The following is a 13,448-nucleotide window of genomic DNA, read 5'->3' as shown; positions in this document are numbered from 1 at the left end:
CTATCTTTATTAGTTGGCTATGTACCACAGGCTTTTAAGGTGGCAGTAATTAAACCATTACTTAAAAAGCCATCACTTGACCCAGCTATCTTAGCTAATTATAGGCCAATCTCCAACCTTCCTTTTCTCTCAAAAATTCTTGAAAGGGTAGTTGTAAAACAGCTAACTGATCATCTGCAGAGGAATGGTCTATCTGAAGAGTTTCAGTCAGGTTTTAGAATTCATCATAGTACAGAAACAGCATTAGTGAAGGTTACAAATGATCTTCTTATGGCCTCAGACAGTGGACTCATCTCTGTGCTTGTTCTGTTAGACCTCAGTGCTGCTTTTGATACTGTTGACCATAAAATTTTATTACAGAGATTAGAGCATGCCATAGGTATTAAAGGCACTGCGCTGCGGTGGTTTGAATCATATTTATCTAATAGATTACAATTTGTTCATGTAAATGGGGAGTCTTCTTCACGGACTAAGGTTAATTATGGGGTTCCACAAGGTTCTGTGCTAGGACCAATTTTATTCACTTTATACATGCTTCCCTTAGGGAGTATTATTAGACGGCATTGCTTAAATTTTCATTGTTACGCAGATGATACCCAGCTTTATCTATCCATGAAGCCAGAGGACACACACCAATTAGCTAAACTGCAGGATTGTCTTACAGACATAAAGACATGGATGACCTCTAATTTCCTGCTTTTAAACTCAGATAAAACTGAAGTTATTGTACTTGGCCCCACAAATCTTAGAAACATGGTGTCTAACCAGATCCTTACTCTGGATGGCATTACCCTGACCTCTAGTAATACTGTGAGAAATCTCGGAGTCATTTTTGATCAGGATATGTCATTCAATGCGCATATTAAACAAATATGTAGGACTGCTTTTTTGCATTTACGCAATATCTCTAAAATTAGAAAGGTCTTGTCTCAGAGTGATGCTGAAAAACTAATTCATGCATTTATTTCCTCTAGGCTGGACTATTGTAATTCATTATTATCAGGTTGTCCTAAAAGTTCCCTGAAAAGCCTTCAGTTAATTCAAAATGCTGCAGCTAGAGTACTAACGGGGACTAGAAGGAGAGAGCATATCTCACCCATATTGGCCTCTCTTCATTGGCTTCCTATTAATTCTAGAATAGAATTTAAAATTCTTCTTCTTACTTATAAGGTTTTGAATAATCACGTCCCATCTTATCTTAGGGACCTCATAGTACCATATCACCCCAATAGAGCGCTTCGCTCTCAGACTGCAGGCTTACTTGTAGTTCCTAGGGTTTGTAAGAGTAGAATGGGAGGCAGAGCCTTCAGCTTTCAGGCTCCTCTCCTGTGTAACCAGCTCCCAATTCGGATCAGGGAGACAGACACCCTCTCTACTTTTAAGATTAGGCTTAAAACTTTCCTTTTTGCTAAAGCTTATAGTTAGGGCTGGATCAGGTGACCCTAAACCATCCCTTAGTTATGCTGCTATAGACTTAGACTGCTGGGGGGTTCCCATGATGCACTGAGTGTTTCTTTCTCTTTTTGCTCTGTATGCGCCACTCTGCATTTAATCATTAGTGATTGATCTCTCCTCCCCTCCACAGCATGTCTTTTTCCTGGTTCTCTCCCTCAGCCCCAACCAGTCCCAGCAGAGGACTGCCCCTCCCTGGGCCTGGTTCTGCTGGAGGTTTCTTCCTGTTAGGGGGGAGATTTTACTTCCCACTGTCGCCGGGTGCTTGCTCACAGGAGGTCGTTTTGACCGTTGGGGTTTTTACGTAATTATTGTATGGCCTTGCCTTGCAATGTGAAGCGCCTTGGGGCAACTGTTTGTTGTGGTTTGGCGCTATATAAATAAAATTGATTGATTGATTGAAAATAGAAGTGAGTGACGATTTCATGCATTTTAGATTTGGTGATGTGGCAGCTCTGTAAATGACATCATGCTGTGCGCATTAGAACTTTAAACAAACAACATCCACCAAACTCATCTCGGTGGCCACTGGTGCCACTTCGAAGCCAAAGTAAGACTAATAAGATAACGCAGAAAAATACAACTAGGTCGTGAGTGTTCCACTGGCGACACATGAAGCAGGCCCACAAACGCAGACGGTTATGTCTTTATCTGCCTCTGACTCTCCTCCTGTGCGTCTAACTAGGCTGCTTACACAATCCTGGGAACAAGAAATGCTTATTTTAAGCATTTCTTGTTTTCAGCTCAAAGAAACTTTTGTCAAACTGCAGTACTAGTTCACTCTGAGGGCAGGATGAAAACAACAATGCATCATGTTCGTGTCAGACTGCGCGAGGCGGCGTGTCTGTTGTATTACATGGATGCTGATGACCCACACTGACTGTGAACATTTATATTTGGTGTGTACAGGAGTGAGAGCGTTCCCACGCCACAGGCCGGGTGGTCTTGTTTGCCTGCCGATCAATCGATGTGGCAGCTCGGCTCAGGCTGCTCGCGGGATGATGCGATAAGGACTCTCTTCCTAGAAGCGTGTCTGTGTGCGTGTAGCAGCGGATCAATGCAGGTCTAATCATCCCGCTGGGGCAGCGTGAAGTCCAATCACTCTGTCCAAACAGCCAACCTGACCGGACACACAATCGCCGTGATGCCTGACTGATTACTGAATTACTTCTGGCCCCGTCCACCTCCACTCAGTGTGATTACACGCACACTAGAACCAGATTATTGTGCGTGTCAGATGAAGGTTTCCGTGATGTGTGGTGCTGCAATACCTACTCTGCTTTTAAAGTGCCTGAATTTTACTCATCATCAACATATAATTTGAGCAACGTCTGTCTGTCTGTCTGTCTGTTCCCCTGCTCCTCTCAGGTCCTTTGGCAGATTCCCACAAAAAGTGGTATGTCGATGACAGTTCACAACACAACTGCAATAAAAGGGTTTGTTTTGGCAAAGGTCAATGTCACTAGGGTCAAAAGACCCTGTGTGTCGGCAAAACATCAACAGGAGGGTATCATTTTCACTTGCATGTGTGTCTGTGGACAAGATAACTCATCAATGACTGGGTGGTGGGAATACTACTTGGACATATCCAGAAGTGATAAGATTTTGCAGGAGTTTTCTCAACGGTCAAAGGAAAACATGGATGGTCCAACAAACACTTTTTTTGTATATCTCAACCATCAAAAAGTCTAAATGGATGATTTAAAGCATATATTAATCAGAAAAATGTGACTGATTGGTATGAATGACGTAATAATGAAGTCCTAGGACATAATCAGTCAAATCCACCAATACAGACACTATCACACCCTCAGGTTCTGACCTCCCCCGTAGCCTGTGGGTAACCTTAAATCGTCTCAGAGTGGGAGTGGGTTGCTTTGGTACAGATATGCATCGATGGGGGCTGAAACCATCAGCTTCATGCGAGTGCGGAGCGGAGGCCAAGACCGCGGCTCACATACTCGGTGAATGTAAGATCCTCCACCCTCCCCCCACCCATCACAACCTTACAACTATAGATGATGATATGGAGAGATGGCTTCAACACGTGGCCAACATTGTTGGATGAGCTTTACAACATTCATACGCAAGAAGAAGAAGAAGAATGTACGAGGTCTGTTAGAAAAGTATCCAACCTTTTTATTTTTTTCAAAAACCATATGGATTTGAATCACGTGTGATTGCATCAGCCAAGCTTGAAACTTCGTGCGCACGCGTAAGTTTTTTCTGTCGGTTGCGTCATTCACCTGTGAGCAGTGAGGAGTGATCCAACCCTCTCGTCTATTTTTTTATTGCGAATAAATGTCTGAACGATTTGGAGCTTTGCTGCATCAATTTTTTTTCCAGAAACTGTGAGAGACCTCCAGGTGGACACCGTTCGGAAAATTAATATGGCTTTCAGGGACGATTTTATGGGGATTGCACAGATTAAGGAGTGATCCAGACGGTTTAAAGACCAGCCCCCATCGACAGGCTGACACCCCGCTGGAACAACCAGATCATTTCCAACGTGAAGGCTTTGTTGATCTGGGACCTCGTCTGACTTTCACAAAAAGGCTGAAGATGTGGACATCAGCACTTTTTCGGTACATTCCACCGTTACAGGAGTTTTCATGGAAAGAAAAGCGGAGGGACGTGCCACGGAGCCGTTCATTACGCGGGACAAAACCACCTCGGTGTTGGTCTCACAGGACGGCTTAAAGTTGGATTTCAGATGGATTCCGGTTGCTTTTCAGTCGTGTGATTATCCGATTGTGATTGTGCATGAGCTGGACCTGCCCCAACATGTCCTGGAAGGCTTCATCACGGCGTTGCTTTGCGCCATGCAGCTCCACCGCGACGTGAGGAATTCCTCCGCACGTCTGTCTCAATGTGCCGAAAAAATGCTGATGTTCACTCTTTTCACAATTCCTGTGCTAGTCAGACGACATATCGGATCAAGACAGTGTCCAGTTTAGAAATGAACTGGCACATTCCACTGTTACAGGAGTTTTTGTCATGGAAAGAGGAGCGGCTGCACTGCGCGTCGCGGTGGAGCTGCATGGCGCAAAGCAACGCCGTGATGAAGCCTTCCAGGACATGTTGGGGCAGGTCCAGCTCATGCACAATCACAATCGGATAATCACATGACTGAAAAGCAACCGACAGCCGTCTGAAATCCACCTTTAAGCCGTCCTGTGAAACCAACACCGAGGTGGTTTTATACCGCATAATGAACGGCTCCGTGGCGCGTCCCTCCGCTTTTCTTTACATGAAAAAAACTCCTGTAACGGTGGAATGTACCGAAAAAGTGCTGATGTCCACATCTTCAACCTTTTTGTGAAAGTCAGACGAGGTCCTGGATCAACAAAGCCTTCACGTTGGAAATAATCTGGTTGTTCCAGCGGGGTGTCAGCCTGTCGATGGGGGCTGGGAGCGCGCCATGCGCTCAGCAGTTGTGGGCGGTCTTTAAACCGTCTGGATCACTCCTTAATCTGTGTCTATGGAGGTGGGCTCAGCAATAGCATATGCAAATTTAAATTTACTAAAGGTCAAACACTGGGGTAAGGGTCACTGAAATCAAAGGTGAAAATCAACGTTTTGCACTCCCATATGCGCTAAGCATGGCATACGAGGTCTGTGAGAAAAGTAACGGACCTTTTGATTTTTTCCAAAAACTATATGGATTTGATTCATATGTTTTTACGTCAGCCAAGCTTGAACCTTCGTGCGCATGCGTGAGTTTTTCCACGCCTGTTGGTTGCGTCATTCGCCTGTGAGCACGCCTTGTGGGATGAGTGGTCCAGCCCCCTCTTCGGATTTTCATTGTCAGGAAATGGCGGAATGATTTGGGCTTTTTTTCCATCAGAATTTTTTCAGAAACTGTTAGAGACAAGCAGCTGGAAACCATTCAAAAAATTTATCTGGCTTTCGGTGAAAATTTTACGGGCTTCACAGAGAATAAGGACTGTTACTACACCTTTAAGGACGCCCCACAATGCGCTGCGCTCCGAGCCGCCATCGAGAGGCAGAAAACACCTCATCATTTCTAAACGGATGGCTGTGTGGAGCCGGGACCGTTGTGTGCAATTTTTCTGGTTATCACAAGAGCTGGACATTTTTCGGCAGATTTCACTTTTAACAAGAGATTTTGTCATGGAAAGCTGCGCGGAGGCTTTGCGCGTCACGACCGATTCGCTGATCGAGCGAGACAAAGGAACACCTCCATTTCGGAGTGCCAGGGGACAAATTGGGACATGCCTATCTCGGCTTTCAATGCTTACCAGCCCAGTGAGTATAAGAGAAATTGTGGAGAGCTGGGCATGTCCCCTGGCACTCCGAAACAGAGGTGTTCCTTTGTCTCAAAGATGCTGGGCTGAGAAAATAAATATACTATTCTGTCACAAATGCACACATTCATTATTACCAATTCACCATCTCTTGGCACATACAACTTGACTGAAGCAGCAATTTCAAAATAATTACAGATGGCTGGAGCTCTACACTGAAATATAACTTTCATGGCCCACGTCCCACCAGGGAACTGAGTTTTTGGCACTGCATGAATCACAAACTGACTAAAATACTACTGAAAGGCAGAGATTGCTTTCACTGAAAAAGGAGGTGGGAGCAACAGATCACAATAAGGCACATGTCTGCCACAACTGCAGAGCACGTGGCTCTGTGGGATAGGAGCCAGACTAACAATCTATAGCCCAGGGTTCGATTCCAGGTCTGTCATGCTAACAATTTGTGTCCTAAGGCAAGAAACTTCATCTGCATTGTCCCAGTCCACCCTGCTCTAAATGGACATTGGCCTTCTATGATTTAATAACTAGTGATGGACCAGCATCACGTTTAGTGGCGCAGTAGAACCGTATCAGCTTCACACTACAGCATCATTACACCAAACTATTTTAAACACAAACATCTTGCACCGTTTAAGAGATAAATTTCAAAAAGTCTTCATGCGGGATCTTCAGGGCAGTGGGAGGGTGACTGGTTTGGGTGTGACGTTTGTTTAATTTGCAAGCTCGGCATCCTTTGTCATAATGAGTGTGTGCGTGTGTGTGCACACATGACAAAAAAGGCTTTATTGCATCAGTCTGTCTTCGTATGAGGGGCGTCACGGGGTCAAATCATAACCAAGTTAGTCAGGGTTCAAAAGGACTGAAGATTGTGGAGGCAGGAAAAGCTCCCACTGTGTTATAGACTAGAAGGATGGAGGGGGTGTGGGGATAGGTCCATTCATGCTCGGCTGGACCTTGGGCATGCTAACAGGCTCTAGCGCTAATCTAGTTAGTGGCGGACGCTATGCAGAGCCGGGGGTGCAGCTGGTGGAGTTGAGGGCGGGGTTAGGGGCAAGAGGTCAAGGTCTGGTGGACGGCTGGCCAGCCGGATGGCAGGTGGTTAAAACTGAATAGCAGAGAAGGGAAGACATGAGCGAGCGGGGTGGAGAGTGGGTGGGGGGAAGCAGCTACAGGGTGATTAGACACTCATGAATCCTGTCTTTATGGTGCCCATTATCTGCACAAAGATAATTTTAACTGCAAGGCACAACATTATGCCAGAATTAAACGGAAGAAGACTGACACACTGGATTATTTACATCAAAATATATCTGTATCCAGCTAACGCGGTAACACAGACGGAGCAGATATTTCCCCAGAGGCTCCCTCTGGCTTTTGAATGACTCGTCGTGCGATTTCCGTCTGGGAATGCATCGTGACCCAGTATCTTGTTCAGTGCATTTCTGAAGTATGAGGAGTGGTAATACAGCATAAAATGCAGGAGGCGGGAAGACACTTTCATTGAAATGTACTTTTTCTTTTTAAAATCGCATGTACTTCACATGGTGGATGTCCACCTGTGAGCCTCCCCTTAGGAAACAGATGACCCCAGAAAAAACAAAACAAAACAAAACCTATACTGAGTGTGATGCGTTTACAAAGTAGTGAGCACCACCATGGTTAATTGTCCTTGAAGGGTTTTATTTTTCCTGCCACTCACCTCCCACCTGAAAATTCCCCCACAGGAATCCCTGAAGTACTCTGAATAAACTATACATGGGCAAGCGCACTTAAAGGAAAAATAAAACAATTTCTTCTTGTAACATACAGTAGTGTTCAGAATAGTAGTGCTATGTGACTAAAAAGATTAATCCAGGTTTTGAGTATATTTCTTATTGTTACATGGGAAACAAGGTACCAGTAGATTCTCACAAATACAACAAGACCAAGCATTCATGATATGCACACTCTTAAGACTATGAAATTGGGCTATTAGTAAAAAAAGTAGAAAAGGGGGTGTTCACAATAATAGTAGTGTGGCATTCAGTCAGTGAGTTCCTTAATTGTGTGGAACAAACAGGTGTGAATCAGGTGTCCCCTATTTAAGGATGAAGCCAACACCTGTTGAACATGCTTTGCTCTTTGAAAGCCTGAGGAAAATGGGACGTTCAAGACATTGTTCAGAAGAACAGTGTAGTTTGATTAAAAAGTTGATTGGAGAGGGGAAAACATATACGCAGGTGCAAAAAATTATAGGCTGTTCATCTGCAATGATCTCCAATGCTTTCAAATGGACAAAAAACCAGAGACGCGTGGAAGAAAAGAAAACAACCATCAAAATGGATAGAAGAATAACCAGAATGGCAAAGGCTCACCCACTGATCAGCTGTAGGATGATCAAAGACAGTCTGGAGTTACCTGTAAGTGCTGTGACAGTTAGAAGACGCTGTGTGAAGCTAATTTATTTGCAAGAATCCCCCGCAAAGTCCCTCTGTTAAATAAAAGACGTGCAGAAGAGGTTACAATTTGCCAAAGAACACATCAACTGGCCTAAAGAGAAATGGAGGAATATTTTGTGGACTGATGAGAGTAAAATTGTTCTTTTTGGGTCCAAGGGCTGCAGACAGTTTGTGAGACGAGCCCCAACCTCTGAATTCAAGCCACAGTTCACAGTGAAGACAGTGAAGCATGGTGGTGCAAGCATCATGATATGGGCATGTTTCTCCTACTATGGTGTTGGGCCTATATATCGCATACCAGGTATCATGGATCAGTTTGGATATGTCAAAATACTTGAAGAGGTCATGTTGCCTTATGCTGAAGAGGACATGCCCTTGAAATGGGTGTTTCAACAAGACAATGACTCCAAGCACACTAGTAAACGAGCAAAATCTTGGTTCCAAACCAACAAAATTAATGCCTCGCAGATGTGAAGAAATCATGAAAAACTGTGGTTATACAACTAAATACTAGTTTAGTGATTCACAGGATTGCTAAAAAAGCAGTTTAAACATAACAGTTTTGAGTTTGTAGCGTCAACAGCAGATGCTACTATTATTGTGAACACCCCCTTTTCTACTTTTTTTTTTACTAATAGCCCAATTTCATAGCCTTAAGAGTGTGTATATCATGAATGCTTGGTCTTGGTGGATTTGTGAGAATCTATTGAATCTACTGGTACCTTGTTTCCCATGTAACAATAAGAAATATACCCAAAACCTTGAACAAACTTGGTATACGTAGGTACGGCCATCATCAGCACCAGATTTGAAATTGGGATCCAATTTTTGTCTTCATGTTCGTCATAGTCTTAATGGCTTCAATCATCTTCAAACTTCTTTAAATAGGGTCTTCATAGTGACTACAGCTTGAAGCTTGTGTGATCATGCTCCATTGGGGTAAAAATTTAAAGCCGAATCACTGTTTGTTGCAGTTTTGATCACGTCTGGCCAAAGGTGCAGCTCCTTTCTTTTGTTTTCGGGCGTGCAAGGTCTGTACTTTATAAGCCAGCCAGTTGCCAGGTCTGCACTTTAAAAGCCAGCCTGTTAGGGAGCAAACTGGATTAATCAATTTCATCCCATTTTTACACATTTTTTGGATTATGGGTGGTCGTAGAACAGCGCCCTGTGGAATACCCCTGTATTCCATAGCTCTATGTGCTAAGATTTAATCCTATCAACATGCTGCCCAGTGACCACAGTAGTGTGGTTTCACACTCAAGCTGACCATATCTGAGCGCTACGAGTACTCAAATGCATGCATGAGTATCGGCATGCTTCTTTGTAGCCTTTGTTGACTGCTGCAAAGCGTGTATTTCGGTGGATCATGCTGCTCTGTGGCACATCCAGAAAACTTACATGATTCCCAGTAAATAGCTGGACAACATAAACCTCTGGTAAACAAACACTATGAGTGCTGTACCAAGTGGAGGCAGAGTGTCTGACTCCTTTCCAGTGAATTTTGGCATTCCTCAGGGATGTGTTCTGGCTCCAGTGCTTGCAATGAGTGAGTGTTGGGAAGGGCTGTACAGCCCAGAGGCTTAATTTGCCTTTGTTGGTGAGGAACGGTTTACCAACCTTGACTTTGTGGATGATGCTCCTGTGATCTTTGCAGAATCAATAGATACCCTGATTGCAGCACTTGAGGAGGCGAGCGAAGATTCTGAGTGTCTGGGTCTAAGATCAAGACTAAAACACAGCCTTTCATTAACTTCCCAGCTCAGTGAAATGTATCACTTTGTGGTGGAAGTGTTGAACTTGTGGAGACATTCATTCATCCCGGGAGTAACGTTTGAGGTTGATGCCGAGGAAAAGCTTATGGACTCAACAGGCTGCAGATGATTATGCTGACACCTTTGCAGGAGAACAAATCTTTTGGGTTCTGGTGCTTCTGGTGCATGTGGTTGTGAGGCCTGGATGCTAACCATGAACCAAAGGTGAGGACCGCTTGTCGTTGGTACCACTAGATTCTCTCTGGAGAATTCTTGGGCACAACTGGAACAATTTTGTATCAAACAAACAGTAACTAAGGGAGACTCAGATGAGTTGTGGTATACGTATTGTAAGGAAACATCACCTACTAGATTTTACCCATGTGTGCAAATCCCTTGTGCTGCTTCTCCTAACTCCTGCTGCTTACAGAAAACAGCTGCTGTTTCCTGTCCCTTATTTCAAAAACTGACCCACATTATTTTAGATGTCAAACAACGTCACAAGGTGTTTTATCTTTGTAAACAGAGCAGATGAATCACACCACACCATTCTTCTGTATTCTGGGGTGGGATGACCAAATTATGTTTGATGGGATTTTTTTCTAAAGATATTTAACTGCTTAACTCTTCCTTTCATGGGAATCTCCAAGGAGCTTTTAGGGATTTACCCATGTAAAAATAATAATAATAAAAAAAAAAGTCCTGCATGGACAGAAAGTGTGGACAGAAAGCTCCAATTGTGGATGAATGACTGCAAAATCTGAGTCAAGGTAGGTCAGGCTGCACTGTTTGTTGCACCACTGATTGTTGTACTGAATGTGCTTTTATGAGCGTTATTTTCAAACAGAAATATTTTTCATTTTATTTAAAAAAGGCATTTAAAAAGTACTTTTCCAAAACTACTTTGTCTTGAAAAGAAATGGGGTGGTCCTATAATGAAGGCCGTTTTACACTTAGGCCAACATGGGACATTAAAGAAGCTGACATCCCAACCACTAGGGGGCTCACTGATGTACAACATATTTGTAGTAACCAGTTTGACCTTCGTCACAGCAGACTGGGTGGAATTTATAAAACGATACACGTCTCTTCAATCTTTAGTTGTCAATAATAGCTGCTGCAATCGAACACTGTCAAAGCCAGGGGAAAACACAAACAAGTCAAACACATGACTGTATCTGAGACTGACAGGCGAGAATGCAGCATCTGTTCACTCACACTCACACACACACACACACACACACACACACACACACACACACACACACACACACACACACCATCAGGTTACAGATAAAAAAAAAAAAAGAAAAGACTTTTTGCGCTGGAGCTTCAGTTTACAGCTGTTCTTTAAATATAATTTCGGACTCTCACACAATAAAATTCAAAGTGATGTTTGAGCGCTGCCGCACACCTTCATGTCTGTTGAGTTTTCACAGGCATTTTATGTTCAGCGCTCCATCAAATGTTTTTTCCAGGCATAACATTTAAATATGACTGATTTATATCTAATTGACGGGCTCATGATCGCTCAGTGAAGGAAGGACTGGAGAGATTTACTGAGGTGCCTTCAACTGCATGAGACTAAAGGGCGTCCGGATTTATATGCACAGAGAAGGAAGTTTGAGGGACTCATCAACAGCTGAAATCGGACAGGACGACATCACCATGTCACTGCAAAGCCCGAACACACACACGTCATCTTAAGGCACATGTTTGGGGTTGTCATTTGTTTTCTGTACTGTTAAAAAATAACAACAACAAAAATGCCTTAAACAGAACATTTTTTTATCTGAACGTACAGCTGGACAAGCTATAGCCAGACTCGGGTGTCAGGAGACCGATACTTGGTGGGAACCAGAACTCCAGGAAGGACTTTGAGATTTAAACCATGATGATTGATAACTTAGCTTGCTTATGTATTGTGGAACAAGCAAGCGGCAACGTTTGGTGCTGAAAAATGAAGCAAATGCAGAAGTGCCAAACCCTGGAGTTCACTGAATGGCCACTTGAAGCTGGCCAAAAAGAGACTCAATTCCACCATACAATCTCAGGCTAAATTCCCTCAACATTATGGCAGAAAGAAACATTTATAGCTTAATAGGAAAAAAAAAAGTTTGGATCTGTATTGTTACTTTTCCCCTTCATTTTAACTGTGGTGGTCGGGGGTGGGTGGGGGGTTATAATACTCATCTGTTTAAGCCATAAAGTTAAGAATAATTAGGAGTGAGGTCACTGTTCGTGACAATTAGTTTGCCAAGGCCCGCCATTAGCAGAGCCCGCAAACTGCTTTGGACTTGACCATTTTGTCCTTTCTGAGCATTTTATTCCAAATACCTTCGATTAGATGAATTGCTGTGTGGTTAATGGCACTAATGAAGCCTGCGCTCCAGTATTTCCGTTGAATTAAATTGTTGGTATCGTTTAATTTCTGTTAGTACTGTTGGTACTAATTAGCAGGTATCAATAGCTCAGCGACATTAGCTACACTGATGGGGCCAGTTACTGAGGCAATACGGTGTTTATTGTTTTTAAATATGTGCATTCAGGCTACATGATCACAAAAAAAAAATAAATAAATAAAAAAAAAATAATGCCCAGAATAAAAAAAAAAAAAATGCTTTAATCAAACACCCAAACCAATGTTAGACTTTTATCCTTAGCTAGCTTGGTAACTGTGAGGCAATTGAGTGTGTTTGGGATTCAATTGACCTGCCCAAGCATGCCGGTCTTGCCCACACTCCACCCCCTTTCTCCCCATTTATGGATTGGCAAGGACATAGGCGGAGTCAGACACTGACAAGATGACGACACCTTGAGCCACTCTAACTGTGCTTCAAACCTGCTCTTCAGAACACCTGTGGGTGATGTCACGGAGGGTTTGTTGAGTAATGATCACAAGGGGCTAGTCGGCATATTGATATGTTATGCTGCATAGACCTCAGGATGGACTTGAGGTTATAAGTACTTAATAGCTCTCACCCCTGCATAACTTTTGAGGTATATCGATGTGGTGGAACACAAAGACATTTGCAGTGGATGTGACATACTGGATTTGAGAATGGCCTCGTTGACTTCAATCTCTCCTCTGACTGGATCTTGGTACTGCAGGGTGGAATGGTACTGGAATGGCTCCGGGCTGGGACTGGAGTAGCCGTTGTACATGCCGTCCCTCGGACTGTCGGTCCTCCCACTCGGGACGTCTTCGAACACTGCCACCAGCTGCAAGAGTCGCACGCAAAAACTCTGTCATAAAGAGTTGAAATATTAAACACAATGCACAAAAGAAATTAAAACAACCTCCCCGAGGTACTGTAAGCACAGCAGCGGAGACAATGTGATAACACAGCCAGGTTGTATTGCATCTCCACCGTGCCATCACAGTGAGGGCTTTGTGTGATTTATCTTGCCAACCGTGGGAAGGCAACCCGCCTCCTCGTGCCAAATGTGCAGATGTGAGCACGAGCAAAGCAAGCGGAGGTAGATTCACAGCTCATTCGTTCTCAAAGCTCTTACAG

The 13,448-nt window shown here is 43.6% G+C and overlaps 1 protein-coding gene across 4 annotated transcripts in view; it reads right to left on the bottom strand.

Annotated features, from left to right (window-relative positions):
* Positions 1-13,448, bottom strand: part of LOC117516430 (partitioning defective 3 homolog B-like) — a 417,292-nt gene that overhangs the window by 329,207 nt on the left and 74,637 nt on the right. For all 4 annotated transcript variants that reach the window (XM_034177373.1, XM_034177374.1, XM_034177375.1 and 1 more), the window contains exon 3: positions 12,981-13,152. In XM_034177373.1, the coding sequence (XP_034033264.1) occupies positions 12,981-13,152 (172 nt within the window). The remainder of the gene's footprint in view (positions 1-12,980; positions 13,153-13,448) is intronic.

Source organism: Thalassophryne amazonica, chromosome 1 (assembly GCF_902500255.1).
Source record: "Thalassophryne amazonica chromosome 1, fThaAma1.1, whole genome shotgun sequence".
NCBI classification, from domain to species: Eukaryota; Metazoa; Chordata; class Actinopteri; order Batrachoidiformes; family Batrachoididae; genus Thalassophryne; species Thalassophryne amazonica.
Note: the sequence above shows the minus strand (reverse complement) of the source record. Positions and strands in the feature narration are given on the sequence as shown.